Genomic DNA, 26,088 nt, shown 5'->3' with positions numbered 1-26,088 from the left:
TTAATATAGTCAACTCTTGGTCACTATTCTTATATTTAACTAGGTGTAACATATACATATGTATAGGTTGATATGTTTTGGGGTTTATTTTAGCCTTACACAGCAGAAACTGTTTATTTTGGTGATTTCAAATCTCTTTTTTTTAGAGATGCACTGTAATGCACCATGAAACTGTTCTGCAGTTGTGTTCTAAGTTTGGTGAGGATCAAGAATGTTTCGACCAAAATCCACCAATGTTTGTAAAAACTGCAAATCAAGTCGTCCTTAAGTTGTTTAATTTAACAGAAATATGTCAGACAAAGGCACACGAGGAATTAAATTACAACCGATTGAAAACTGTGCGTGAGAGACGCAAAGAGGATGTAAACAGGTGTGTAATTCTGCAGGGAAAATGTCCTTTAAAACTGTGAAAACAACAGTTTCAAGACAACAACAAAAAACAAAAAAACATGGTGCAGTCAGGATGACGATGGCAAAAACCCCCATGCCTGTCAGAAGACGTTAAACATTCAAAAGAAATCATCTGTGACAAACAGAAACATGACATAATACATTAGGTGCTCCAAAAAATATGCTGGCGGTTAACGACTCAGCGATGCGACCCCCTGTGGAGCGCCGGAGGCTGCGTGTCGCCTCACAAAGGAAGAGTCTTCTATCACAGTACCGGTAGATTATGCAGCCGTGTTAAAAGACACCGACGCTGGTTCGGGGGGAGTCTGGGTGCGTGTTGATGGAGGGGGGGGGCAGCCAGAGTCACCAGAGGTCAGCAGCGACTTCATAAACCAGGATTAATTTCCTCATTTCCACAACACTAACCGGACCCACCCCCCCTCACTGTAAATACACTTCTGCAAACTTTTCACTGCTAAAAAAATGTCTAAAAAAAAAAAAAAATCACATTTTTAAAAATAGCATGACTAAAAATGTAACATATTGCACTTTAAACATCTGCAGATGAACGGTTACAGATGAGTAGTCACATGTTGGAAAACAGGCAATACGGAATGAGGACTAGAAATATTAGAGTAAAATCGCCATAAAAGAGCTTTTTTTTTGGATGAGGTCAACAGAACACTTGGGGGAATCCTACTGTCACGTTGGACCTGTTCTAGGCCACGCCCACACCTGGCTGCACCACATTCCATGACATCATTGTGCACACGTGTGCACACGCAACAGAGGGAGATCTTCAAAGTGAAACTGAAGCCAAGAAAATCATTTAAAGAGATTAGGCACAATCTACTGATTTTTTCCAAACCCCCCCCCAAAACATCACCTCTTTTCAGCCCTTTCCCCACTGAAAATGACAAATCACGTTATCATTACAAGCAGCACTTGTGGAGAAAAAAGAAATCTAAGGTTACATAAATATCGTTTGAGGTTAAATTAAAAGTGTTAGCGACACACATTCAAGTTCTGAAAGAGGGAAAAAAAAAATCACATATATGTGGTTTCAGTCCGATTTTTTATAAAAAGGCTCCAGTAAATGTTTTTGGAGGATTGTACAACCAATCCTCTCTGAGTGTGACATACGGGGGGGTCCAACCGTCCCCATCAGGCAGGCACCAGCATCCTGTCGATGGTGAGCTGCAGACGGTCCCAGTTCTTCCAGAATATGGTCAAAAAGCAAACGCCCAGGATGGTGGCGACCACGTGGTGCCGGCTCCGCATCAGCGGGGCGGCGAACTTGGCGGCCGTGGAGACGCACACCAGGATGACGGTGATGATGGCCAGCATGATGTTGATGCTCTTTCCCAGCAGGACGCGGGCGTCGTGGCTCTCCAGCTGGACCGTCTGCTGCTGGTGCTGCTGCTGGAGCTCCAGCTTGGACACACGAGTCTGACAGGACTCCAGAGCCTCCTGATGGGGGGGGGGGAGGGGAGAGAGGGTGAGCTCGAGTGGCTGATTAACAAATGTCCTGTTGAAACTGCAGGGCAGCTAATTTGGGTCTCCAATTAGCCGGTTCTGCCCGACTGGCAGCCCACTCAACGGGGATGATTAAGTTTTTTTAATTAGAATTTCTGAAGACGACTCAATCAGCAGCAAGAGGAGGAGGCCGGTCCTGCGACGGCTCCGAGAAGGTCGGCTTATCTGCACGACAGCAATTTCCATAAACCACCTGGTGGTGACGTCAAAGTGGAAACACTGGGAAACGTTATCGCCATAAAATATGAGCCACTTCCACCCAAATCTGTGAATAATGATGTTTTCCTTGACAAGTCAACGACTTCTAACGAGCAGAACACCCCCAGCACCACATTTGACGTGAGACCGTGATTAAATGAGGTGAAAATCACTCTGCAGCTCTTAAGCAACACGAGATGTGATCATCTGGGTGATACCTGGATGTCTCGAGCCCTCTCCTGAGCCTGGTAAGCCACCCTCTCCTCCACGCTGGCCAGCTCCTGCTTTAAATTAGCCATCTCGTGCTGGTGAAGCTCCGACAGATCGCTCAGTTGGTCCTCCAAACGCTCGTACCTACAAGTGGATGGAGACGAAACAGCTCCTCGTTTAGCTGGTAATATAATATATAATATATAACTGAGGCGTAGGTTTAGGGGCCACGACGGCGCCGGTGAACGGACACACCTGAATCTCTCCTCCTGCAGAGACCGGCTGATGATGTCATACTCTTTTGTGAACTGGACCTTCAGCTCTTCTATGTCCTCCTCCAGTCGACTCTGGGTAACTCGGATCTCCCCCAGCTCCTCCAAACTCAGCATCCATCTGCTCTGCACGTCCTCCCCGGGCTGCTGGCTCTGACCCTGCGGCTGCTCCGCCAGCGCCGCCGCTCCTTCCGGGTTCCCGTTATTCTCCGCTGAAATCGAGGCGCTCCCCGAGGAGCACTCGTCGTCGCTGGGGTATCTGTTCTTGGCCACCATCGAGGTGCTGCTGCTCAGGCCTTTCACCGCGTCGCCCGGCGGCGGCGAGGAAGCGTCCAGGGAGATCTTGAAGTTGGCGATGTTGTCGGCGCTGCCGAACTTGTTCCTGATGATGTTGGCGAACTCCCTGGGCTTGCTGAAGAAGAAAGGAGGGGAGAGGGAAACGCCAGGTCCGATGGTCTTGATCTTGTCCATGGTTGGGTGCCGCCCGCTGCCCGTCATGTCCTTCAGCAGCTCCCTGGGGGACTCCCTCGGAATGGTGCTGTGTTTGACGGTGGAGCGGCGAGGGGACGGACTGGGCTGGACTTCGCTGTCCTTCATCTTGCGATGGTACTGCTCCAGCTTCTTCTGCATCTGGGCAATGTTCTGAGCCGACTTCTGGTTCTTCTTCTCGAACACTTGCTTGATGCGTCCCACTTGCTGCTTGTCTGCGCTGTTGAGCAGCTTCAGGTACTCGGCCACGTTCTCGTCGCGGGCGGTCTGCTCGATCTTCAGCTGCTCCTTGACCTTCAGAATCTTCTGCTGGAGGTTGTCCAAGCAGGAACGACTGCGCTGGATCTCAAAACCCAAAGCTGCTCCAGGACTCCCATCGCAGAGATCCAGGTCCAAGTTGTTCTCCGAAGAGCCCCGTCGCATTGATACCGGGACGCTCGGAGAACCGCCCTCAGAATTGCTCTCCTGCGAACAGAATCACAGAAATTTGATAAGAATTATTCAAATTTATGACGCAACATTCCATAATTACTTAAATAACCTGCGAGGCATCGTGGGCGCGGTTGTGTTATTATACGTGAACATGTGCACTCGCTGTGCACACTCGTGTCATTGCCACTGTGAGACCATCTGGGCGCCCATGTAATGCTCTTAGTCGGCGCTTCTGTCGCATTTGATGAGCCAGAATTTAATCCCGTTTGTTTATACTATAGCGCACAGATGAGACGGATGACAACATTGAGATAACAAACTATTAATCTCTATGTGAAAGAAGTGGAGCGTGCACGTCTCATCTAGGTCACCGCTGATGTCGCACGGCGGCCAAAGGGCTCAGGAAATCCCCTTTTCAGACATTGTCTCCTATTTTAATGCTACATTAGCATTTCCCATCAAACTACAGACACGGTGCGGAAGTGAAAGAGAGGGGCAGCGGTTTTCCAGACGAGGTTAAATACAGGATCACACCGGTGAGGAAGGGCGAGTAAGGAACAAGGAGAGAAACTAATTAAGCTTCCGAATGTGTCACAGCGCAGCAAAGTCACGGTAGCCTCGCAAGATATTGGTATTCCATGACAACGGCGGCGTAATTATAGGTGTTGTGAGCTGTACAAAGCAGCATTATTCCTTCACAACTGTAACGCCGCCAGTTTGGAGCACGTAAAGAGATCACGGGCAACTCGAGCAGATTTAAGGCCCAATCCCGCTTAGCATTTCTTCATCATGACGTCATGGTTGCATATTGCAAGCTAAGGACCTTCACAGTTGTCGGGCGAGAGGTCGCCGCGCGCTGACACAACAGGAAGCGTGACTGTCAGGAGGGTAATTAAATATGACTGGTCAGACTGGGATGCACAATGAGCAGCGTACAGCAAACTGTTAGAGGCAAACAGCCCCGTTCGGCCTTCGGTTTGTCTGCTCGCGCACGCAGTCCTGCTCGCGCACGCAGTCCTGCTCACTCTCAATGGACTAGTCAGACCTGTTTGTCCAGTGAGTCACTGCAGAAATCTCCGGTTAGTATATGAATGTGTAACATTGTAAAAAAAAAAACAACAACAACACAGAAACTGTGTCACAATCACAGGTAGGTTTCACATATTTCAGTCTGGCTTTCTACAATTATCTTTTGTTGCAGCGGCAGCTGCTAAATATTTTGCTTAGGCCCACTTTTCTTTTTTAGATATCTAAAAATTCCAGACTAATTCCTGGCTAAACACACGGCTCCGTGGAAAACCCCGACTATTCTAAGGGACCTGACCACTGGCAGTGACTGCGTCTCACCAGCAGGGGGCTACGCAGGTGCCCTCAGGTAGGTTTGTGTGTCGCGGAGCAGCAAAGTGTCGGTTCTGGCAGGTGTAGACAAATTTAAACAGTTTTCACCTGCAGGTTTATACAATGATTCCCTGAAAGTCATGTAAGAGCAGCAGGGTGCCACCACAGCGCCCCCTACGGACGATATCTCATCAGAACTGCATTTAGCAAGCTCCCGAACAGATACTTTAAACATTATACGTGCCAAATATGCTGCCATGAAATCTTTATAGAAGGAAACACGGAGCTTTTCTTCCCAAATACTTTCCTTAAGGGTGCACATTTATTCAACATTTCATAATTATAATCACAACCAAGCTGAGTATTTCAGTAAACTCCTGTTTGGCCATGCTTGCTTGTTTATTTATATATGTACATTGTGGTGCCCATGAATGCTCCTTTCTGCCTGGGGGATCTCGGCCGATGTCCTCATCCCGACCCCCCTTCCCTCCCTCCCTCGCTCGCATCTGTCCTTTTCCAACAACAGGAGTCTTTGTGTGCCGGGAAAAAAGAAACACTTTGTCGTGATCTACCTCTGCTCGGTCCGGGACTGTGAGGGGCGAAGCGCCGCGATGTCGATTCGCTGGCCCGACGCGACGTCCCGCCCCAGGAGCCCCTTCCACCAAACGCAGCGTCCTTTGCCAAAACAATCCCCTTAAGCACATGAGCCGTCCTTTTGTCAAACCTGTTTGTCACACAAAGTAAGAGGAGCCCGATATCCTCCCGCCAAAGGGAGGCTTACGTGTTTTTGAGTTATCAAACCGCAAACACAAAGAAGTGCTTGTGTGAGCCAACAGCTTGAGCTCCATGCTATTTCTGCGGTGCTGGAACTAAGCTGCTTCCTCAGGCCCGCTCCCTCAACCCTTAAATCCGATAGACCCTTTTCTGGGTCGGAGGAACGCGGCCTCATAACGTACAGCACCTTTTCTTCTGTAGGCACAAACACAGCGCCAACATTTACCCTCGAGTGACGTCAGAACGGGCAAAAAGTGCCTCTGAAACTGCCGCGAATCGGCGACGACGCCTCGGGCAAAAGCAAACATGCACGGGAGCAGAGGACTGGGAAGGGAATCGGCTCGATTTACGCGTCCATAACTCATGGAGACAGACCGGCGAGGGTCCAGCCAAAAAAAAATGTCTGATCCAGCTGGAATGAGGAGTGATCCTTTTGTTATAAGAGCCATATGGCCTCTGGCAGCGCGAGGCCTGATTCATGAGGAGCAGCTCAAATAACACGCCCCAGATGTTTCACGCCCGCCGGAGGGACACGGCGAACAAACGTGACCGCTTTCTGAAAAGGCATTTTGCAAAAATGCCGCGGCGATTTAATAAGCCCACTTCCACAACAGGTGCTGGTCTACATTTTTTTAATGCCCCCCCCCCGACTGTAATGTGAGGGCAGCCCTGGATGAGTGGCTCTGCTAAATGAATTAGCCTCACGCCGCTGAAAACATCCTCCCAAATCTGCCGAGGAGTTGCCCTACTTTTCCCCGACATTTGTCCGTTGCTCTCCAGGGGATGTTGGACTGGGAGGGGGAAGCAGACGGGGGGGGGGGCATTTTTACACCTGGCTCTGATATTCTGATATATCTGATAACAGTATATAAGTCAATATTCACATATAAACTAGTGTTTTTATGTACCTCTGAAACTTTTATTGCCTTTAAATCAGCCGTGTAGTTGATTTATAGATGTTTTAAGAGGATTTATTGATGATTCTCCTCTGACTGGCTGGACGCAGAGGCAGTTTAGGTTGGAAGCGTTGCCATAAATCAAAAGTGAGCGGGAGCACACCTCATCTGCACCGATTCCTAAAGGAGGATGGCGGTCCTCAGTTCACACCTCAGCCCTGAGCGAGCCCCCTCGTCCCCCCGTGCTGTCCTACATAGCGTTCATGTGGTGTCTGTCCAGCAGCATGATGACCCATTTAATATGCTGACCCCCCCAGACAGCATAACATAAACATCCAGCCGCATTAGCCTCAATTTTAGCCTAACGGGGGAGGACAGCGCTACGTAAATCCACCACGCTGCTTTTCAGATGCATTCTGGGGGTAAAACTGCAGCCGTTGCTCCACCGCAGTGCGCTTGCTCAATCAATGATTGAGCTTGTGATCCATTGTCCGCTGCAGCACCAGAAGGAGCAAACAGAGCAGCAGTCCGGTGCTCAGGTCCCAGAACATGTGCAGCGGCCGTGCGCTCGGTGATTAAGCGCTAGTGGAAGGATAAATATTGGTTCAGATTAGCAGATAGCGCAGAGACACGATCCGTTTCCTGCTGCATGCACATTGAATTCTTTAAAGCATTTTCTTATGCAAACAGGAAAATGTCCTCGAGTAGGAGGAAGTGATGTCTGCAAGCGGTCACACTGTAGCAGCGGGCTGGAGAAGCACGAGTTGAGGAGAACGGATCAGCCCAGACGGGCGCACGGACACGTGAGCAGCTGCAGGAATCTGAGGAAGCTGGACCGGCGTGCCAGTGCGGGGCACAGGGTGGCACTTGTTTAGCGTCCCCTCTGTCAATGGGACCGTGCAAACCAAATAAACGCTCACACTGACACACAAGAGAGCCGAGTTGGCACCCTGAACGGGATGGAACAAAACCGTCTCTTCAGAAGGGAACGGGACCCCAGAGGGGAAGACGCCTGTGGTGCTTATTGGTATTCCCTCCATCTGATCTTCGTGGATAAAAGCTTTCTCCCACTCACAGCAGAGCGTGGAGGGGGAGAAGGACGGCGGCAGGGGGGACGTCTTTGATTGTAATGGGAACGCTGACCCGGCATCTCCTCTTCCACCACCCATCTGTATCCCACAGCTGCCCGCGCCGCCTCTCTGGCTGCAACAGTCTTAAAACTAGAGTCTGAATCCATTCACAAAAGGGGAGGAAAGCAAAAAGAAGCTGTGGTGGACGTCCGTAGTTCCCTGAATGACTCATTTCCAGGAGGCCAGCGAGGAGCATTACTTAAGACGTATTTGCCGTTTTCTCTGAACAGGCCGGTTCTGGGCTGAATCAATAGCCCATTAACACCCCCTGCATCCCATGGCCCCTGCGGACTGTGAGAGTATCGAACAGGATTCAATTAAGATAAATATGCAGCGTTCAGCGGGCTGATTGAGTGACGGGAGAACCAATCACAGGCTGAGAGCTGACTAACTCCTGGTTAGGACACTGAAGCAGGTCACAGCCAGTGGTTAAACTCCTAAATTAGTCAATCCGATTATTATTTATCAAAGGCTTAATTTTAGTCTTGCCTCATCGGGGCAATTAGGAGCGTCGCCCCTTTCTCGTGGGGCAACTATGGTCATTCACGGTCTCAAACGCCACTTGTACAGCATGTTTTCATGTGGTTGTGTGTCAAACGTGGTGTTTAAAGACATATCTACATCTGTGGTTCTGCTCCTCGTCCAGCTTTTGGCTCTTCCACAACCACACCACCCCAACGTGCGCTTAGAGGAAAAACCAATCCTGACCTTACACCAGCCCCAACCGGTGAGCCGAGCAGCTCTCGTCCGAGTTGCCTCACAACCGCCCGTCGAGGGTTAAAGCCGTTCGGGGGTGTTGCGTCATCGCTGGCCTCTTAGCCACTATGCCTGCTGGACAATGGCTTTTTGAGGAACCAAAGTGGTATGTTATTTGAGGCCAACAAAAGGAAGGGAAAACATAATTACACACTTCAGCGGTAATAAAAGCAGGCTGATCACCAGACACATTGATCCATTACATGCTGCCATTAGACTGTTGATGCCAAAACAGCCTAATTGCTCAGCGCGGAGCAAAAATAAAGTATTCAGCGTACGTTTGCTCTAGTGGAGAGATCATATTTGATGAGAGGAGGAGTTCATGTCAGACAAAAAAAAAAGGGAAAAGGGAAAAAAGGGAAACCGCTCAGCGTGAAGATGACGGAACGGCACATTTAAAAGTGTGTAAGGGGCGGATGGCGAGACGGGTACAGCACCAGTGAAACCAGCCCCTGCACCGACCTTCTGGTTGGACCAGACACACTGGACAGGACACCGAGCTTCTCCAGCCGGTGCGGCTGAGAGCACCTGGTTAATACTGATGCAGATCCGTCCAAGCCTTCAGGGGATTTTTGCCTTTTTTTGGTGCTTCGGGGCGCAATCAAATCGATCTGAAGGGCAATTCAGTCAGTATTTAGTTCAGGACTTTAGCTGTGGAGAAGAGATTTAGAGGAAAGACGACAGATTTATTCTCGCAATTCATGGAAAATCAAATGCTGTAACGGATCAAATAAAAGGGCTCAAGACTTGTTTTTTTATGTTGCCTAGGAACAGAAATAAACCAACATTATCATGCTGAGGGTGGAAACAGTTGAGGAAATGGCTCAAATATCTGACAGAACAATATCAGACTCATGTTATGACCTTAAATGTGTGTTTTCACACCAATGTGTGTTTTCACAAATGTGTGTTTTCACACCTCTTTTTACAACAGAACCAATCCTTGTCATTATAGACAGTAATTAACATATTTATAGTTGAGCGTTAGCGTTTGTGTTTAATTACTTTAAAAATGCATTTAAATTTTTAAAGGCTAGAATATTGGCCTCAGAATTACACTTGTGCAATTGTACCCTTAAAAGTACAAAACGTCCCCAATATGGTCCTTCCTGGATGTTTCAGCATATTCCGAACTACTGAACAATGGCTACATCAGCCCATCAACGAGAATAAACGGACGCACTACCCCGGAGGCCTAATGGGAGTCAGAAAACACTGACAGAGACGCTCAGACCTCGAAAACATGAAAAGGGATGTTTCCTCCCCGTTGCCCTGCGCTTTCAAGTGGTTTGTGGCTCTTTGTGCCAGAACCGAGCGGCTCTGAAACGGCGCAACTGGTTTCACATAACAGCGATGTGGGGCAGGTCCACTGTCACGCACCACGGTGCCAAACACGCCAGGCTTTACTCACCATCCGGCTGCTGCCGCTGAGGTATTTCTCTACTTCATATAAACTTCGCACGGAGACGTTGGCGCTGGGCATAATAGTCCGGGGGTTGCGCGCAGTTCGGGGCCCAGATGGTTCTTCTCTCCACGGCCGAGGCAAGTTCACAAGTTACGCCTTATCTCGTTTCCATGTTTAACCCCGTTTCTACACTCCCCTGCGCTCCCTCTCGCACACGCACACACACGGACGCAAACATGTGAAACGCACTGACGCAAACGCACACCGGCTGCGCTCAACATGCGAAAAGTCCGCGCGAAACTCCGCCTCCTCGTGCGTGTGCGCGGAGCGAAGGAGGGGTCTCAGACGACGACAGAAATGAAGTTTTTTTGGTTTTTTGTTTTAAAAAAGGGAAGTTAGTGGCATTGTTGGGAAACCTGACGCGCGCGTCTGCAGATTTTAGTGTCGAAATGCAAAAATAAGGTAGAGTTTGGACGCCAAATACAACCAGACACGGCTTCTTCCCTTTTTACGTACTTTTAAAAGAACTTTTACGGACGCATTGAATATAATTATCAGACTTGAGTTAGTTCACATCGTCTTGAAGCAATATAATAACACCGTATCTAACACATGGTGTGATGCATGAGCTTAAAATGTGCAGAACCAAGTTTCACTGAACACCTTCTTCAATGTGGGGGGGGGGGGGGGGGGGGGGGGGCATGGGAACAGTCCAGCAGCCCCTGATGCATTCAGTGTGGGACGAGCTAATCTAGCTGAGTGTAAACAGAAAAGGCCTGTGCTGCACTGCAGCTCAATTAACCTTTACAGTCCCGCACAATAAGCCGGTTTGTGCTCTGCAAACAAAGACATGGAGAGAATCCTCGTTCAGCCCTGCAGATTATACAGCGAGCAACATCCACGGGCGTGGATTAACCTCTGCCCCGAGGGCAGGTCAGGCCACGCAGATGTGATTGTGCTGTGGAGGCCCGGAGGAGCGGAGCGGCTCACCCCTGTGGTCCGGTTCTGGGGGCCCCCGATGAAAATGCTGAAAGGTTAAATCGCCACGAAAGAGGTAAATTGGCAGTGTGAGACGGGGATTTTGCATTATTAATTCAGAAGAAACACAGGATCTCAGAACATCCGAGAGGCAGGAGGCGGGCTGGGATCCCCGGGGCTGGATTTTGGACTTTAGGGAGAGATAAGGCCTTACCGTCTCTACAGGGGGACTCTGCCGGAGGGGTAAATGTCCGATGAGCTAAAACACCAACCGACTCCAAAAGAAAACGAAAGCATAAAATGAAAAACTGTTGGGTTTTTTTAATTCTTTAAAATGGTCTTTTTTGTTTGTTTACATTGATTTGTGCAACAGAATTCTTGAGTGCCGGAGTCCAGGGTGCATTCTATACACAGACTTATGTACACAACAACTTCAGCCTCGGGGTTCTCCCAAGGTTTTGACAAATGATGCCGTCGGATCCTTTGGATTGGCGAACAAATAAGGTCAGAACTTTTAAGGACACCTCACAAAGATATTCACATGGACACATAATTATAACCAATATTAAAAAGCTTGACCCGGTAGGGGAAAACGTCCAAGACCTGCCCGAAAAAAAAAAGGAAATTGCTGCTACCAAGGAAGCATTAAATAGGAGGTAAAATGATAAAAAGCACAATCTACAACGCAGGTTCTGAAGGTTTATTCCTGAGCAGGCCTGGGGTTTGTCCGTCCTGCGAGTCAGAAACCGCCACCACAGAATTCCTGCGGGATGCTGTATCATAAATACAGGACGCTTCGATCACTTGGTGACCCCCGTCCAGTTTTCACAGCTGGATTGTCCGATTAGAGGAGACGTTGCGTCAGACTGCGGAGTCCGTCTGGCTGTTGTAATCGGTGGTTTCCATCTTGAGGATGTAGGGGATGATGCTGTCGATCTGCACGTTGCCAATGAGCCCGGCGAAGAACAGCTCCTCCGTGACGTTGGCGCTTATCAACCTGAGGGCGGGCAGACGCACCAGCAGCTTGGAGAGCCTGAAAAACGAGGACACGGAACTCAAACGTGTGCACGAGAGACTTTCCTGCTGCGCCCACGTCCACTGACCGGTAGCAGTCTTCCGGGTAGGTCCTGGTCACGTAGTCCTGCAGCTCCATGTAGGCCTTCTCCTGAAAGCGCTCTATCTGTGGGGTGTTATCTATGCCTGGGTGGTCTGGTGCAGCACACACACACACACACACACACACACAGGGTGAGGACAAACATCGCATCCCAGCGGAAACTGGGCCGACCGTCTCCTACCAGGGCTGAAGAGCACGATGGCCTTCAGGTAGGCGTACTCGTAGGAATCGGGGGACAGTTTCAGCATGCTGTTGCAGAACTCCTGCATCCTCCAGATGTGCTCCATCACCAGTTTCACCCGCTCTGCCGACAGTTTCTCTGCAGGCGACACACAGCCGTGAGGGTCTGAGTGTTAAGAGGGTCAAGAGCGCCGCGGCTCCTCGTACCTTCCTGCAAGCTGGTCTGCAGATGGTTGATAATGGCACTTAGAATGGTACCGACATTCATGATACTGGAGCACTGGGCCATTCCCAGGGCAAACAGCTCGTTCCAGCAGGCCTTCATCAGGTTGATGTCGTTATCTTGACCACTAGGAAATAAGGGGAGGGTTTATTTATTGTTGCGCAGCTGCACCACTGGAAGCAGGAGTCTGTACGAAGACCCACCAAAGGGTTTGAAAGGCAGGAATGGATCGAGCCCAGTGCATCGAGAGGAAAAGCAGCCGAGACGCCGACTCGCAGATGTAGTTGACGTTGAGGTACTCTGGCGCGGGCAAAGGCATAACGAGCTGAAGACAAGAGGAAACACTTCAGCGATTATGAAAAAACCCTGGAGCTCCGGAACACCAGAGGGGTTGGGTTTTAGTAGGGATCAAGATCAGCGCTACCTTGAATGGAATATGAATATCAGAGAGCAAAGATCCTTCCAGCTCCACCACAGGGCCCGACTGGTCCCCTGACATCAGCTGCATGGTGGCCTCCAACGACTCTCCTGCCGAGCTGTCGGCGGGATGCAAGGCTTTGGCCAGGGTGTCAAAGGCTCTGGCAGGGCGGGGAACACGATACACAACCCTTTTGAGTGAGATGTTTTTAAAAATAAAACACACACGACAGCCGCAACAGATGCTGCATTTCTGAGAGGCTGTTAATGTGATTAGACCCTAAAGAGCTGAGTCACAGAGCACATGGCCTTATGGGAAATTGCATTAGAGCTCTGTTATAACCAGAGGAAAAATAAAGCCCCGGGTTGTAATGTTCCGGTAATTCCTCAGCAACCGGCTTTAGAAACAGCACGTCCTCAACTTCCGTCTCACCGGGTGATGTCGCTCGCAGACTGCTCCTCGGCCTGGATGTCGGTCATGGAGCTGTCCCCGTTGCTGAGCGTCTCCACTCCCATCAGGTCGTTCCCATCATCGCTGCTCTTGTTCAGATGGCCGAGAGACGTCACCACGTTGGCCAGCGTCCCCAGATCGCCTTGAGAGGGGTCGTCCTGGCAAACAGACAGAACCCCGTTAGAACGGAGGAACCTAGTTTTAATGTCATCATGACATTTATTTGCCTGCGTTTCATTCGGAAAATGTAGAAATAAAAGATTCCCAGGCAGTAAAGCAAACAAGAGCAGGTACAGCGGAGTGAAGTCTGTTTCCTGTTTTCAATCATGGGAAATAATCTGATCATGTGAGGTTGCACAAAGCTGCTTACAACACGCGGCGCCTGGTAGCCACCGCTAACATCATGGAGCAGAACAACAGCGCGGGACAACAGCGCGGGACAGGAAGGGAGGTGCCACGTGTTTTCATCACCTCAGGCTGGACTAAAGGTGTGTGTGATGTGGCACGGTGCCACGAGAGCCGCATTCTAACTGCACGGGTTTCTGCACCTTCTCAGGAGACGTTGGAATCAGGATGGTGTTTTCCAGCTTGGAGAAGGGCTGCTGGATGTTGAGCAGCATGCTTGACTCCAGCACACTGGTGGACCTGGACAATTTAATCAGCATTTCACCATAATGGAATCATAAAACGGTTGTATTTATGCTCCAGTGGGCCTCCTATGCTAACAGATTATATTAGATCTAACATATATCACGTGACGGCTTTAAACCCCTATTAGCGGCCGTACCTGACAGTTTCCTTGTCCGTCACAAACGTGGGTGTGGCCGCCAGCGGGCTGCACAGGTTCTTGCGGATGTAAATCTTCTCCGTGGAGGCGGCACAGTTGAGCGTTTTCTCTCTGGCGGTGACTTCCACTGGCTTTCTCTCACACTGCACAGCTACAGGCACAGCAACAGGCATTACACCCTCTTAAAACAGCACGTCCACGGCTGTTGGCAACAACGTTAGAGCCTCTTACAGTCTTGCTTCATGCCCAGAGCGATGCAGCGCTGCAGCCGACAGTACTGGCAGCGGTTTCTGTGCAGCTTGTTGATGGCGCATTCTCCAGAGCCTCTACACGTGTACACCAGGTTCTTCCTGATACTGCGCTTGAAGAAGCCCTTACAGCCCTCACAGCTGACGGCGCCGTAGTGACGTCCTGAAGAAGGAAGGTTTTTAAGTTGCCGACGGAGGGCTGATGCACATTGTCACAAAAGAGCGGTGCGAACGTCCTACCCGAGGCCTTGTCTCCGCAGACAACACAGTATTCTACGACTGGCTTCACAAGGCCAGACTGGTCGGATCCTTCAGTCACAAACTGCCAAGAAACAGAGCGAGATATTGTGAAACGGCAAACTGCAACACACATCAGCTGACTTAACGTGACCTCGCTCTATTCAGAAACAAGAGTCGTCAGTGTGCAGTGGCAATACCTGAATCTGTTGCCCAGCCAGATCAGGGGAAGCAAACAACAGCTGGTTAACCGCCGAGCCGTCTGAAGAAGTGAGGATAACCTTGTTAGGTGAGCCTTCCTGCTTGGCCACAATTACCTTCCCACCGGAGGAATAGTCAGCATTCGCGAGGATAAACTGCTGCTTTCCAGGGGAGGATGGCTGAAGTGCTGTGACGATCTGGATCTTCTGGCCAGTCTGCTGATCAGTTACAATCTATCACATTCAAAAAAAAAAAAATCCTCCATTAATGCAGGACAACGTAGAACATTTGAGAGACACGTCGGTTGGATGGATGTCACTGCAATGATGTGTCAAAGTGGGAATATTTCGATATTAATGGAAACGTCATCTCACCTGGATTCTGTCTGCTGAGACAAGCTGAATCCTTTGGGTCTGCCCATCCATTCTGATAATAAAAGCACTTTCTCCCACTGTTTTCACATCAGTATCCTCTTGAGACAGCTAAACAAGAGCAAATACACCTTTTATTTATTAATCAAGAGAAACTGAGTAATAAGGGATACATGATTTAAAATGAAACCATTATACTGCTGTACTGATGACAAAATTAGTGTTATAAGTTCATCTCTAATATAATTTACCACTAGTAGAGCAATTGTTTTAAGATTTGCTGTCACTAATTTGTTCCACCTTTAGCTAAACAACACTTTAGACAATAAACAGAGAGACAATAATAGTGGCGTGTGTTTGTTTGTAGCCTGTGCTAAATTCTAGCGTTAGTTAGCATTAGCCTAAACTATACTAATGGTGGGCTGGTTTGAAAATACACCAACATCGCCCTGATTCGATAAATAAAGCGTGGTGCGGCCACGGCAGTGACCCAAACGGTCTCTTGAGAGTCGGCTTTTCCACTCGATACGGAAGATAACGGTATTTCTTTTCCTGTGGGTGAAAGGTCAACATTGAAGGGTTAAAGCGTGCTAGGGTTCAGGCCCCGCAGTTCCGCAACCAACAACGGCACTTTGTTTATGTTTAGACCACCGCAAACTCACGCCGTTTCTCTTCAAGAATTTTTACATAGTTGCTGGTTCAACCCGGCAATACCCGGTGCAAGACTGGGACGAGCCATCGTCGCGTTCACATTTGAATAAATAAACCGGGAGCGCAGTTTGCAGAGAATAGTTAGCAATGCTATGATAGCAGCTAACGCGAGCCATCCTTGTGGGCTAGCTGGCGGGTCCACGAACGCCAAATTAATAACTCATTGTCATTGTAAGATCCGTGGAAACGAATCGACGTTTTAGAATATTACATACCTGCGATCGTGGTTGTATTTATAGGCCGATAGTGTCAACAAGCTATGTTAGCCGTGCACTAGCCTGTAGCTAATGGCTGCCTTCCTGCTGGAGACCCGCTGAACACTCCCTCCCTCTCTTCCTGTGTTACCCACCGCTCATATCTCTCTCAGAAATGCATTTAATTAGGACTTTTTTCCTTACCAGTCAAGAGGTTGTTGGATTGTGTATTATATGTCCTATTAACAAAGTAATATTAAGTCTGGTGCATTTGACGGGAGGGTCAGAGTTCGTGACCCTTTCCAAGTGTGAAGATTCTGCGCATGCGCAGTTGCTTCGAAAACTTGAAGCGGTTTTCTTTCCAAATTTAATTTTATCAATAAACGTGTACTTAATTTTAATTTATTTATGGGGGGGCTTACATTTAAAAATAAAGACATGTCTTTGATTGAACGTGGTTTTCTTTGAAAAAGACATCACATGGAAACGGCTGAATATCCATTCAGATTTGACAAAACACAAATCATAAGCCTGTGAAAACGTTTTATTTCAGAGTTTAAATGTGGGGAAAGTACAATTCACAAAAACTATGTACAAAAGATGTGAATGGATGTACAGTATTTACAACCATCAAAATTGAAAGCAGGTGCAATGCAATTGAAATGGTGCTTATTCACAACTAAATATCCAGGTGTGTCTTAAGTGATGGACTTTAATCCTAACGTGATCTGGAAATTGTGCTTTTCATAATTGGGACAATTATTCCGAAAAATCACAAGGCACCGAACAACAGTTTTACCCTCTAAAACCTTTTTGACAAAATGTGAGTCAAAATATTCTGACGATCGACGCTAATAATATGTTACTAAAAAAAAGTCATCAATCTTAAAAGGTAACAATCTAGACTAGCTGCAACCATCTGTGCAGGGATATCAACAGTGGGAACATAATTAAAACATATCTGATGCACAGAATAAAATATTTGCAGCTTAGAATTCAGAGAGCACTGAGCTAAAACACTGTCAAGAGTAAAAAAAATAAATGTTTTTTATCATTACATGAGCTGTTAAAGCACAGTAGCCTCCCTGAACGACTCAATCCATCTGGAAAAGAAAGAAAGACAATATGAATTTTCTTATCACAATATGCGACACGGCTTCCCTCTCTGTCCCGTACCTCTGCGCTGTCTGGGTGTCGTCGGCTTTAAAAATGTAGTAGAGAGTGTGTTTGTGATACAGCTTAAACTGCACCTTGTGCAGAGCGTCAGCCTTCAGCAGGAAGCCCAGCAGGGGCTGACTCTCCAGGGCAGCCACGTCCTGCGCGGGGACACAACAGAGCGTCAGACGTCGCATCATTTATCTGAGGAACTGTCTGACGGGAGAGCTGACCTCGCTGGCGGCGTACGTGTACAGGACCTTGTCCTTGATGACAAACCACAGCCTCTTCCAGTGCTTTTTATTGCCCTTTGACCTCTGCAGATACCCACTCATGGTGGAATTTGTGCTCGCCGACACCTGGAAGACGGTAAAATAACGATGATGTACGAGGTGGTTGTCGCCCGATGGCAGCATAGCATCGCGGCGCTATGGCGTCGGCTACCTCTTTCAACGCCGCCGGTATTCTCTTCTGCTTCCTGGTGAAAGCCAGAGGAGCTTTATTCCCAGGGGACACAGTCGCCGACAGGTCCTGGTCACCTGACGATGGAAACGGAAGTTGTCAAATATTTCGGCCTTTCCTGTCACCAGAATACGAGGACGAGTGAAAGAATTTACTGTTCTGTTGCCGAAGAATAAGAAAACACTGGTCGCACACGCGTGCCACCTGGTTCTTCAGGTACTCAAGGTAGCATTTGTTGGAAGAGCAAGACTGGCACACCACCTGGGCAGGGAACACAAACCACACGCGTCCTTAACTCAAACTACCTGTGAAGTATTCAAAAAAAAAGCTTTGTGTTGCTTTACCTTCCCACATGCACGGCAGTGATGGCGCCTCCACGTTAGGGTGAACTCGCAGGTGCAGATCATGCACATGGTGGCGCGCGGGTCTGGGATCCATATCGGCGCTTTGGAGCCCAAAGGAGCGCCATCGCCGCACTCCCCCGGAGCCATCTGGGAGAGAGAGCAGTGAAATCTCGCCCAGGTTTGACCAGGACGACACATAAAGCTCACACAGGAAGTGGGTTTATACCTCTTCTAAAGGTCTTCCAGATATGAACGAGATCTTCTTCTTGGTGTAGTCGTCGATGGCTTTGCTTATGGCCTCCAGCCACTCGTCCCGCTCCGACGCCGAGCTGCGGCGAGAAAAGAAAGCGGGTGAAGCTGCGAAGCTGCTTGAGCAACAGGCTGATTCTCCCCCTTCTGCTCGTTACCTTGCCGACAGGATAAAGGAGCGCTCCACGCTCACGATGTTCAGCTCGTTCTGATAGGCCTCCTGGGTCGGTTTACTGACCTGCAGACCATTTCATTGACCTCAGACTGGCGTGTTTGACGTCATTTTGAGACAGTAGGAGAACAAAGAGCGGTTCTCACCTTCATCCCAGCCAGAGACAGCATGTTTTTTAACTTGAACTGGCCTGACTGGACTGGAATGGTGTACAGCAACGTGTCGTTAAACTAAACGGCAAACGACAAGAAGAAATTTCTGTGGCAGTTTACTGGCAGAAAATGATCTTAACTCTTTGTGCTTTCATTTGCAATCTGAGCTTTGAATGCTTCAACTGAGTGGAAATAGATAAATGAAGCGCCAGAACTCATAAAAAAAGACATGCGGTAAAGGAAGGAAGTGGGTTGGGGTTTTTTCTCAGTACCAAGAAGAACATTCTGGGTTGCATGACCTTCCTGGACAACTTGTTCAGGACACCCTCTTTCAAAAAGATCTGCAACACAGAAATAAGGACACGTCTAAAAATTCAGGAAGATTGAACACAAATCTGAAGCGTCCTACAGGTTTAATGGAGACACAACGTCCCCTCAGCTTTACCCGGCCAGGCTGCACTATCTCATGATGTCCAGTCAGCCTGGACTGAACCTGGAACATCTTCTGGAAGATGTCCTGAAATGGTGGAGAAATGGGAGCATCAGTAGGGAAACACGTCTGGAGGTTTCAAGAATGTCTGATTTTGGCTCTCACCCCCTGTTTCATGATGTCATTGGCGTGATTGGCCACCTCCTTTACTATGACCAGGGCGTCTGGGTAAAAGATGCCATGATTTTAATTTGCCTTCATTCCACAAACCGCCTGTTCCTTCAACAGCACGTGGGAGGAAATTACCTTGAGTGTCCTTGTAATCATCTGAATCTTCAGACAGGTTTCTCAAATAATCTGAAACACAGATCCAAACACCGACAGGGTTCAGCTCCAACAGTCCAAGCAAACAACAGCGAGCCAACATGCGCAAGTACTGTTGTGCCGTAAGCTCCAGGAATCTGATCTGAAGTCAAAATCCTAGATGAAAGCGTCTGCAGGTGCTTACGTAAGCAAATTACGCAAGAGTGACGCGAGGGACATTCTTTACTTTTGGGTCACCGCTGACCTGTCGGACTCTTGTCACAAGCCCACTCGTGATACAGCTCCTGTTATGTCACCAAATCTGATTTGGGCTTTACTTCAAAAATCTCATTATGAAAGATGGAAATTCCACAGAGCTGTGTCTGTTGGCGAACAGCAGGGGGCAGCAGAGTGTCGGTGACGATCAGCTGCGGAGTTGATGCAACGTTTTGGGCTGCAGACAAACCATCGGAACTAAAACTGACTCCGCATGCGACGCGTAATCGATCTAATTCTGTTTGACCTGTGAGCAGGAGTTGGTACTGAGGGATCCTCTGGACGGGTTTCAGTAGGTAATGCTTCAGAGCCAGGTTTGCGCAGCGAGGACTGGCCTGGAAGAAAAGTTTCCCGGAATGAACTTCCGACACATCCTCAACATTTAAATAAACATAACCTCATTCACCTAAAGGCCACGCCCCCTAACCCCAGAGTGAGAAAACAGGTCAGTCGAGCCTCGTTACCTCAAACTCTCGCACCACGGCGCTGAACGCAGGGTTTCTTTTGCACTGCTCTTCCAGTAGAGCCACATTCTTGTCGTACTCACGGATGTACGTGGAGTACATCTTCAGATACGGCCCTTTCTTAAGGAAAATATCTGCAACCTGAGCATGCTCCTCCCTGCAGGCGTCACAAAGTAAAACAAGCATATATGTAGATTATATCGTTGCCGGGCAGAGCTGAATATGAAAACAAAGTACCACTCGGAGACTCTGAGCTCCAGCTCTTTCAGCAAGTCTTGATTGAGTTCGTAGAGCTGTGGGAGGGAGTACAGGATCTGGTTGAGGAGGCGCTCCTCAATCACAGGTTTCCCGGTCTGGCGAGCAGCGCTGGACACGGCGCCACGGAAGTCCTGCGGGCAGGCGGTGGAACGTGAGCACGGAGGGGAACGTTTTCTAGTCTATCAGATAGTTCTGGTAGGATGCAGAGCGAACTCCAATCATGCTTGAGAGGTCACGTGGCTCAAAAATACAATCATTTATGGTTTCACGAGTTTAGGATATTTTTTAGAGCCTAAATGCAGCCAGTTCCTGTGAGAAAGAAGACAGAAACGATGAAATCCTACTTCATCCAGCTGCAGGTTTTAAAAAGACACGACTCATTTTACTGGTACCCGATTCACACGAAGCCTTTTCCGAAATTACGAGAAGACGGTGACTCGGGGCTGGAAATGAGGTGCGGGGAGCTGGAGAGCATCGGCCCTGCTCCTCTTTCTGATGATGCGGAGCTTTGTTTGAGTTTTACGAGAACGTGGGAAGTAAAAGTGCTTCCAGAGTGAGAGAACTCCTGCAGAAACAAGCAGGATCTCTGCTGACTGAGGGTGAAAGAGTCGACGGAGCAGCACGTTGAAGCGGAGCTGACACACGAGTGTTTTTATCTTTCAGTCGCTGAAAAACAGCAGGATCTTATCGCCCCCCCCCGCCACCCCGGAGAAAGCAACAAACAAGCATGAGCTGAAGTCACCCCAACCTTTTCCACAGCAGGAATGTTTCTCATTACTGGGCTTCATTCCTCTCCGGCCTACAGAGACGCAAACACATCCTGTCTGCGCTCTCCGCTGAAGAGTCACAGCTGGTGACTCAGCACTACTATAATCAGGTTCTGTGACCTTTGTCCATCCAAACATCTGCTCATATGATTTTACTCATCATTTAGATGTGAAAACAAAGAAGCAGAGACATAGAAAGTCCCCAAGAACGTGATGAGTGAGGTGATTTCTAAAGCTCTTCTGGCTCCAGGGACATAGGGGCAGGATTTTACAGGCCTTAGTCTCACCGTGTACGGCTAAATGATGGAAGCGCACGAGCACAAACATCCACATAGTAACTAAGCAGTGTGTTGTTTTCATCCAAACAACCAAATCTAACCCAGAAATTTAGACCCGATCAGCTGAAACTATCTACTATGAACCAGTGATCAACATGACGAGCAGGAAACAGGTCCAAAAACACTTTTCACTTGAGGAAGGAGGAAGTAAAGCCGGCACCTCATGTGAAATAGTTGTTTATCGAGCTGACGCGTGCTGTTAACACCTGTGTTTGTGTGTAAAGACTCTAAATACTCACCAATTACAGCCCTGTTAATCATAGTCAGCATCTCCCTCGTACTCCGTCTTACATTTTATCCACTTTTTGGGTGCAGATGATAACATTTTGGTGGCATTTGACCGTTACAAATGATGTCTATTCAATAATCTTCACAGGAAGGACTACAGGAGTGTGCCAGTGTTATTTAGCACATGTGGCGACTGTGGCTGCTGATGGTATCCTGACAGAGTTGCTACTGACTGAACGGTGTGTGTACTCACAACATGGAGCAACTTCAGAACATCAACAAACCTAAAAAACAACAAAAATCGTGAATTCACATACAGCCACAATTAAGCAGCATAATTAGAAGAAGTCGTTCTCTTACACGGCCTCGGAGGTCATAATCTCCGTGGCGATATGGCGGATCTTATTCTTCTGTCTCTCCTGTGTCTGATAAAAGAGGCCAAATCGGACTCAGAAATGCATCAAATTATCAGAATAAGCAGGTCTGCTTCTTACTTGGCTCTCCTCTGGCCTCTCGGCCTCTCCTTTGCTCGACACGGAGCTGCTGTCTTCCTCCTCGTCCGAGCTGTTGGCCAAGATATCGTCATCAGAGTGGCCATCGTCCAGACGTGCCACCTCCTCATCCACAGAGCTTCTGCCAAAACCACAAGTTAGAAGACCAAATAAAGTACATTCGGAGCATCGGATCTGCTGTAGTGGGAGACATCTGGAAAGGGAGCAGTTTAAAGCACAACAACAACAAAAAAAAGCAGAGTTATCATGTGTCATGTGACCTGTGGCCCTGCTGTTTGGCTGAATGCCATCGGCTCAAACAGGAACAGGAAAATGAGCAAATCGACGCACAAAGCAGTAACCATCACACCTTCGGCTAATCGTGCATCGTGTCCTGAACTGAGAAGTAGCTGCGGTGCATAGCTAACATGCTTTGCTGGAGGATTGTGTGAGAGGAAAGTACATCCCTGGGGAAAAAATGCAGAAGAAATAGTCCAGGACTAAGCGGCTGGAGTCTGTGCGCATTAGTGCAGCTGCAGGTTTATAATAACCGACCCATTGATCTGGAATTGTTCTCTACAAGCTGCTCGACGTGTTTTTACCCACGTGACCCAGAAAGAAACGTGACCCAGCCAGCTGTGTGTAGCCAAAGTGAAATCTCCAAACCACATAAAGGTACGTGTTTAACTCAGCTAAGCACCAGTCACAGGTCGCTACAGTCACAATGACTCAAAGCTTTTTGATAATAATAATGTTCAGATGATGATAATAATAATAATAGTAATAATAATAATACAGCAAGCTTCCTGTAGTCACACTTGTTAAACTGAGGTTCACCTACCAAAACAAAACAATGTAAAGGATGCCTTCAGGGCACCCTGATACATCAGGACACAACAAAACAGAGACATCAAAGAGAAAACAAAGAGAAATCCGATGTGCAGGACAGACATGAAAGGCTACCTCTCGCAGTCTGATGGCGTGGGACAATGTTGGACGCCGTTCTCCTCCAGGGAAAGGTACTGGTCGGGCTCCTCATAAATGCCCTCGTCATCATAGGCTGGGCTCGTCCACGCTGGCAGCGGTAAGAGCGGGCGGTTTCCAGGGGAAACGGGCGACAGAGCGGCCGAGCCGATCTCCACGTTGATGTAATCTGCGATCTCCTCATACACAGACATGTTCTCATAGTAAATATCATCTCCGTCCACCCATTGCTCATCTTCGATCACAGGACTGGGGAGTGTCTGCTCATATATGAGAAGCCCGTCGACGCTTTCTTCAGCGCGCGCTGCCGCACCTCCGGGGATCTGGTCCGCCTTTGCCTTCGGCTTGGGCAGCATCTTCAGCTTAAGGTCCAGCAACTTCTGGAAAGATTTCTTCCTCTGTCCTTCGGAGCGAACGAGGTCAGCAGCAGAAAAGGACTTGGATTTGTTTTTGCTCAGGCTGGACCGGGAAGGCTTGACGGACGCAGGTGTGAGGAAGGTTCTGCTCACCTCCGGCTTCAGAGCACCATCGGCTGGGTTCTGCCGTCTCTCCTGATCACCGAGCTTCTCTTGGTTCTCCGAAGAGGAACCGTTTGAGCTCATCCACGCCATCAGGCTGCTGGGCTGCGGGGGTTTCTTCGGCCCTACCTTTACCACACTCTCCCCGACGGCGCCCGGGACCACAGGAGGCTCGTGGCAACCAGTAGGATTACGCGCAATGTCAGTGCAGACCATCTCCCGATCGCGCTTCCTATCCCTCTCCTCCTTTCCAGCCACTTCGCCTCCTTTATCCAGAGACACCTGCATTTGAGGGCGGCTGCTGTCCCAGCCCAGGTCTCCCCCCTCGGCATCCTTTGGGAGCTTCTGAGGAAAAGAGGTCGCTGTTTTCTCAGGCACAGACAGAAGAGGCTTCTTCCTGGGCGGAGGGTCGGGAATGGCGCAGGTCTTCCCCGCAGACAGAAGGTCTGGTTGCTTTTCAACAGGTGCTCCGGCAGACGGCGATGAGACGCTTTTCCCCTCTAGTAACATTTTCACCTCTTTGACGTTCAACGCGGCCCCGTCCCGGCCTGTAATCTCTTCATCCTCCTCCTCCACCTTTTCCTGACTGGCGAGTGCAGCCGTCCGCAGCTTCCGTGGTACAGGGACAGGTCTGGGAGGACCTGCGGATAGTGGTTCGGGTTGGGACGCCCGCTCCGAGCCAAGAACATCTTCCTCTTGACCTTGTCCAGGTTCACCCTGAGGTCCCACATGACCGTTCCTTTCATCGCTCCATGTTCTGTGCGGAACGGGCGGCCTGACGTTCCCACTCCGGTGGTCTGTGCGGAGGTTTCGCTCCGCATTGAAGGTTCCTTGAAGAGGTTTGTTGAAATTTTCCGGGATTATTTGGTTATCAAAAGTTCTTTGGCTTTTAGGGAAAAGCTGTGCGCTATCTTCAGTTTTGCTGTTAACTTTCTCCACTTTGTGAACGTTCGCCGATTTATTCCCGACGCACCTGCAGTTTTCTTTACTGCACAGACAAATGGGAATAACATAATCCCAGCCTGGCTTTTTGTTCTCTCGGCGAACGTCTCTCTGGGGGTAAAGCGGACCCTCAGCTCGCTGCGTTTCCCGATGAGGAGGCTGTGAGGTGAGAGGTTTGGATTCCAAAGCAGGGCTGAGCCTGGAAAGGCAGGGTTTGGGGGCCACCAGAGGTTTAGCTCTCCTCTGTGTGCCAGGAGACGGGAGGGAGAGGCCATCTTTCCTGAGGGATGAAGGGGACAGCAGCGGCCTCTGAGGCTGAACCAACTTTGGCTTCGGGGCTATGGGGGGTTTGTGCATACCTGAGCGGAGACAGTGAAGATTATATACATATAAGATTATATATACATGTAAGATTATGTAGTATTATATACAAAGATACTTCAAATTGATCCATCAAATTTAAATCCAAAACAGGGGAAAAGATTATGGACTAAAAGCAGATTTTGGATCTCCAGATGATATATTTGATGCTTCATTAGTAGTCGGACAGATGTTCAGCTCATACAGCAGATCCTAACCTACAGATTGTTGAGTGTAAAACTGCTATTAAACTCAAGCCCCCACGGGGGGTCAAATACCACATGGCATTTGCTCCCCCGTGACATAAAACTGCAGAGAATTCTGGCTAACGGCTCATGTCAACAGAGGAGGAGGAGGAGGAACAGATGGGGGGTGAAGGGGGAAGCAGAGGTGGGGTGCACACCCGCACTGGAAAAGGATCACTCAAACTGGCACATCTGGCTCAACCAGTGTCCCAAAAAAATCCCAATTGACTTGTCAGATGTGCCCCCCCCCCCCCCACACACACACACACTGCCAAGAACAAACATTCAACAAGACAGTTTGACACTCGGTCCAAAGACTTTAGTCCAAATCCAGGACACATTCCATTACTAATTAAACAATGGCTGCCTGTGGCCACGCTTTCTGTCCGCTTACCCATTAAAATGTCATATTCTGTCTACATTTAAAACTTAAAAAGCGAAGAAGTGGAGCTTGAATTGTAACGCTCTTTAAAGTCATTCATTTGTCATTGGAAATTGAGTTCCTGTGCTGGTTCTAGTTCCCTGGAGGTGCCTTTATTAGTTCAGCGGCGATCGCGACTTTGAGCCGCCACAACAGGTAGTCCCTTACCTGGCCTCATCATCGCGTCTCCCACTTCGGTTCCGGTTTGTCGATATTCGCGAATCACTCCAGAGGGATCGGGAGCTCTTCTGGATCCGGATGCATTACGGGGAAGGTCCCACGCCAAAAACTGCCGTTCCCCCCCGTTTGTCCGCGTTAACGCGTGTGACCGTGTGGCGCACAGCTGAATCCCTGTGGAGCTGGAAGAACGCTGCTGAGCTTCCTTTTTGGTTGTGTGTTCCCTCCACCAGGGGGCGCCATAACACTCATAATGCATCAAAACAACAGGCTGTCAGGCAAAAACACAATCGATTTGTAGCAGAATTCAAGTTACATCTAAGTCAAGATATTAAAATCCATGGTATAAAAATGGATATATCTTTTTGTTACCTGTGTTGATATTCTGCTCTTCAGCGCACAACAATTTTC

The 26,088-nt window shown here is 48.8% G+C and overlaps 3 protein-coding genes across 9 annotated transcripts; all 3 read right to left on the bottom strand.

The window, feature by feature from the left end:
• Positions 1 to 258: 258 nt before the first annotated feature.
• Positions 259 to 10,124, bottom strand: LOC130535677 (transmembrane and coiled-coil domain protein 3-like). 4 transcript variants are annotated; one of them, XM_057050833.1, is made up of 5 exons: positions 9,833 to 10,112; positions 8,884 to 9,072; positions 2,590 to 3,560; positions 2,343 to 2,478; positions 259 to 1,860 (listed from the first exon to the last, which is right to left on the bottom strand). In XM_057050833.1, exons 3-5 carry the CDS (start codon positions 3,516 to 3,518, stop codon positions 1,555 to 1,557), a joined length of 1,371 nt encoding a protein of 456 aa, XP_056906813.1. In that variant the 5' UTR covers positions 3,519 to 3,560; positions 8,884 to 9,072; positions 9,833 to 10,112; the 3' UTR covers positions 259 to 1,554. The 4 variants fall into 4 exon arrangements, with proteins under 4 accessions (XP_056906813.1, XP_056906812.1, XP_056906811.1 ...); XM_057050832.1 differs by having other exon boundaries at positions 8,884 to 9,032; XM_057050831.1 differs by lacking the exon at positions 8,884 to 9,072 and having other exon boundaries at positions 9,833 to 10,124.
• Positions 10,125 to 11,110: 986 nt separating this feature from the next.
• On the bottom strand, positions 11,111 to 16,278 carry nr2c1 (nuclear receptor subfamily 2, group C, member 1). 3 transcript variants are annotated; one of them, XM_057050828.1, is made up of 14 exons: positions 16,146 to 16,278; positions 15,040 to 15,147; positions 14,665 to 14,898; positions 14,468 to 14,549; positions 14,211 to 14,390; positions 13,980 to 14,130; positions 13,741 to 13,837; positions 13,175 to 13,350; positions 12,749 to 12,902; positions 12,528 to 12,649; positions 12,309 to 12,451; positions 12,103 to 12,240; positions 11,908 to 12,013; positions 11,111 to 11,837 (listed from the first exon to the last, which is right to left on the bottom strand). In XM_057050828.1, the coding sequence occupies exons 2-14, from the start codon at positions 15,088 to 15,090 to the stop codon at positions 11,666 to 11,668; spliced, it is 1,806 nt and encodes a 601-aa protein (XP_056906808.1). In that variant the 5' UTR covers positions 15,091 to 15,147; positions 16,146 to 16,278; the 3' UTR covers positions 11,111 to 11,665. The 3 variants fall into 3 exon arrangements, with proteins under 3 accessions (XP_056906808.1, XP_056906807.1, XP_056906809.1); XM_057050827.1 differs by lacking the exon at positions 16,146 to 16,278 and adding an exon at positions 15,963 to 16,120; XM_057050829.1 differs by lacking the exon at positions 16,146 to 16,278 and adding an exon at positions 15,963 to 16,120 and having other exon boundaries at positions 14,776 to 14,898.
• A 192-nt stretch (positions 16,279 to 16,470) lies between these two features.
• LOC130535675 (FYVE, RhoGEF and PH domain-containing protein 6-like) lies at positions 16,471 to 25,897 on the bottom strand. 2 transcript variants are annotated; one of them, XM_057050825.1, is made up of 21 exons: positions 25,669 to 25,897; positions 22,994 to 24,833; positions 22,034 to 22,172; positions 21,900 to 21,964; positions 21,793 to 21,823; positions 20,186 to 20,337; positions 19,949 to 20,105; positions 19,732 to 19,819; positions 19,212 to 19,262; positions 19,071 to 19,129; positions 18,921 to 18,992; positions 18,748 to 18,816; positions 18,470 to 18,553; positions 18,310 to 18,389; positions 18,129 to 18,231; positions 17,903 to 18,049; positions 17,714 to 17,819; positions 17,541 to 17,635; positions 17,330 to 17,455; positions 17,118 to 17,257; positions 16,471 to 17,044 (listed from the first exon to the last, which is right to left on the bottom strand). In XM_057050825.1, exons 1-21 carry the CDS (start codon positions 25,679 to 25,681, stop codon positions 17,008 to 17,010), a joined length of 3,654 nt encoding a protein of 1,217 aa, XP_056906805.1. In that variant the 5' UTR covers positions 25,682 to 25,897; the 3' UTR covers positions 16,471 to 17,007. The 2 variants fall into 2 exon arrangements, with proteins under 2 accessions (XP_056906805.1, XP_056906806.1); XM_057050826.1 differs by having other exon boundaries at positions 22,034 to 22,169.
• Between the last annotated feature and the right edge of the window lie 191 nt (positions 25,898 to 26,088).

Source organism: Takifugu flavidus, chromosome 13 (genome assembly GCF_003711565.1).
Source record: "Takifugu flavidus isolate HTHZ2018 chromosome 13, ASM371156v2, whole genome shotgun sequence".
Taxonomy (NCBI): domain Eukaryota; kingdom Metazoa; phylum Chordata; class Actinopteri; order Tetraodontiformes; family Tetraodontidae; genus Takifugu; species Takifugu flavidus.
This window is presented reverse-complemented; position numbering and strand designations above follow the sequence as displayed.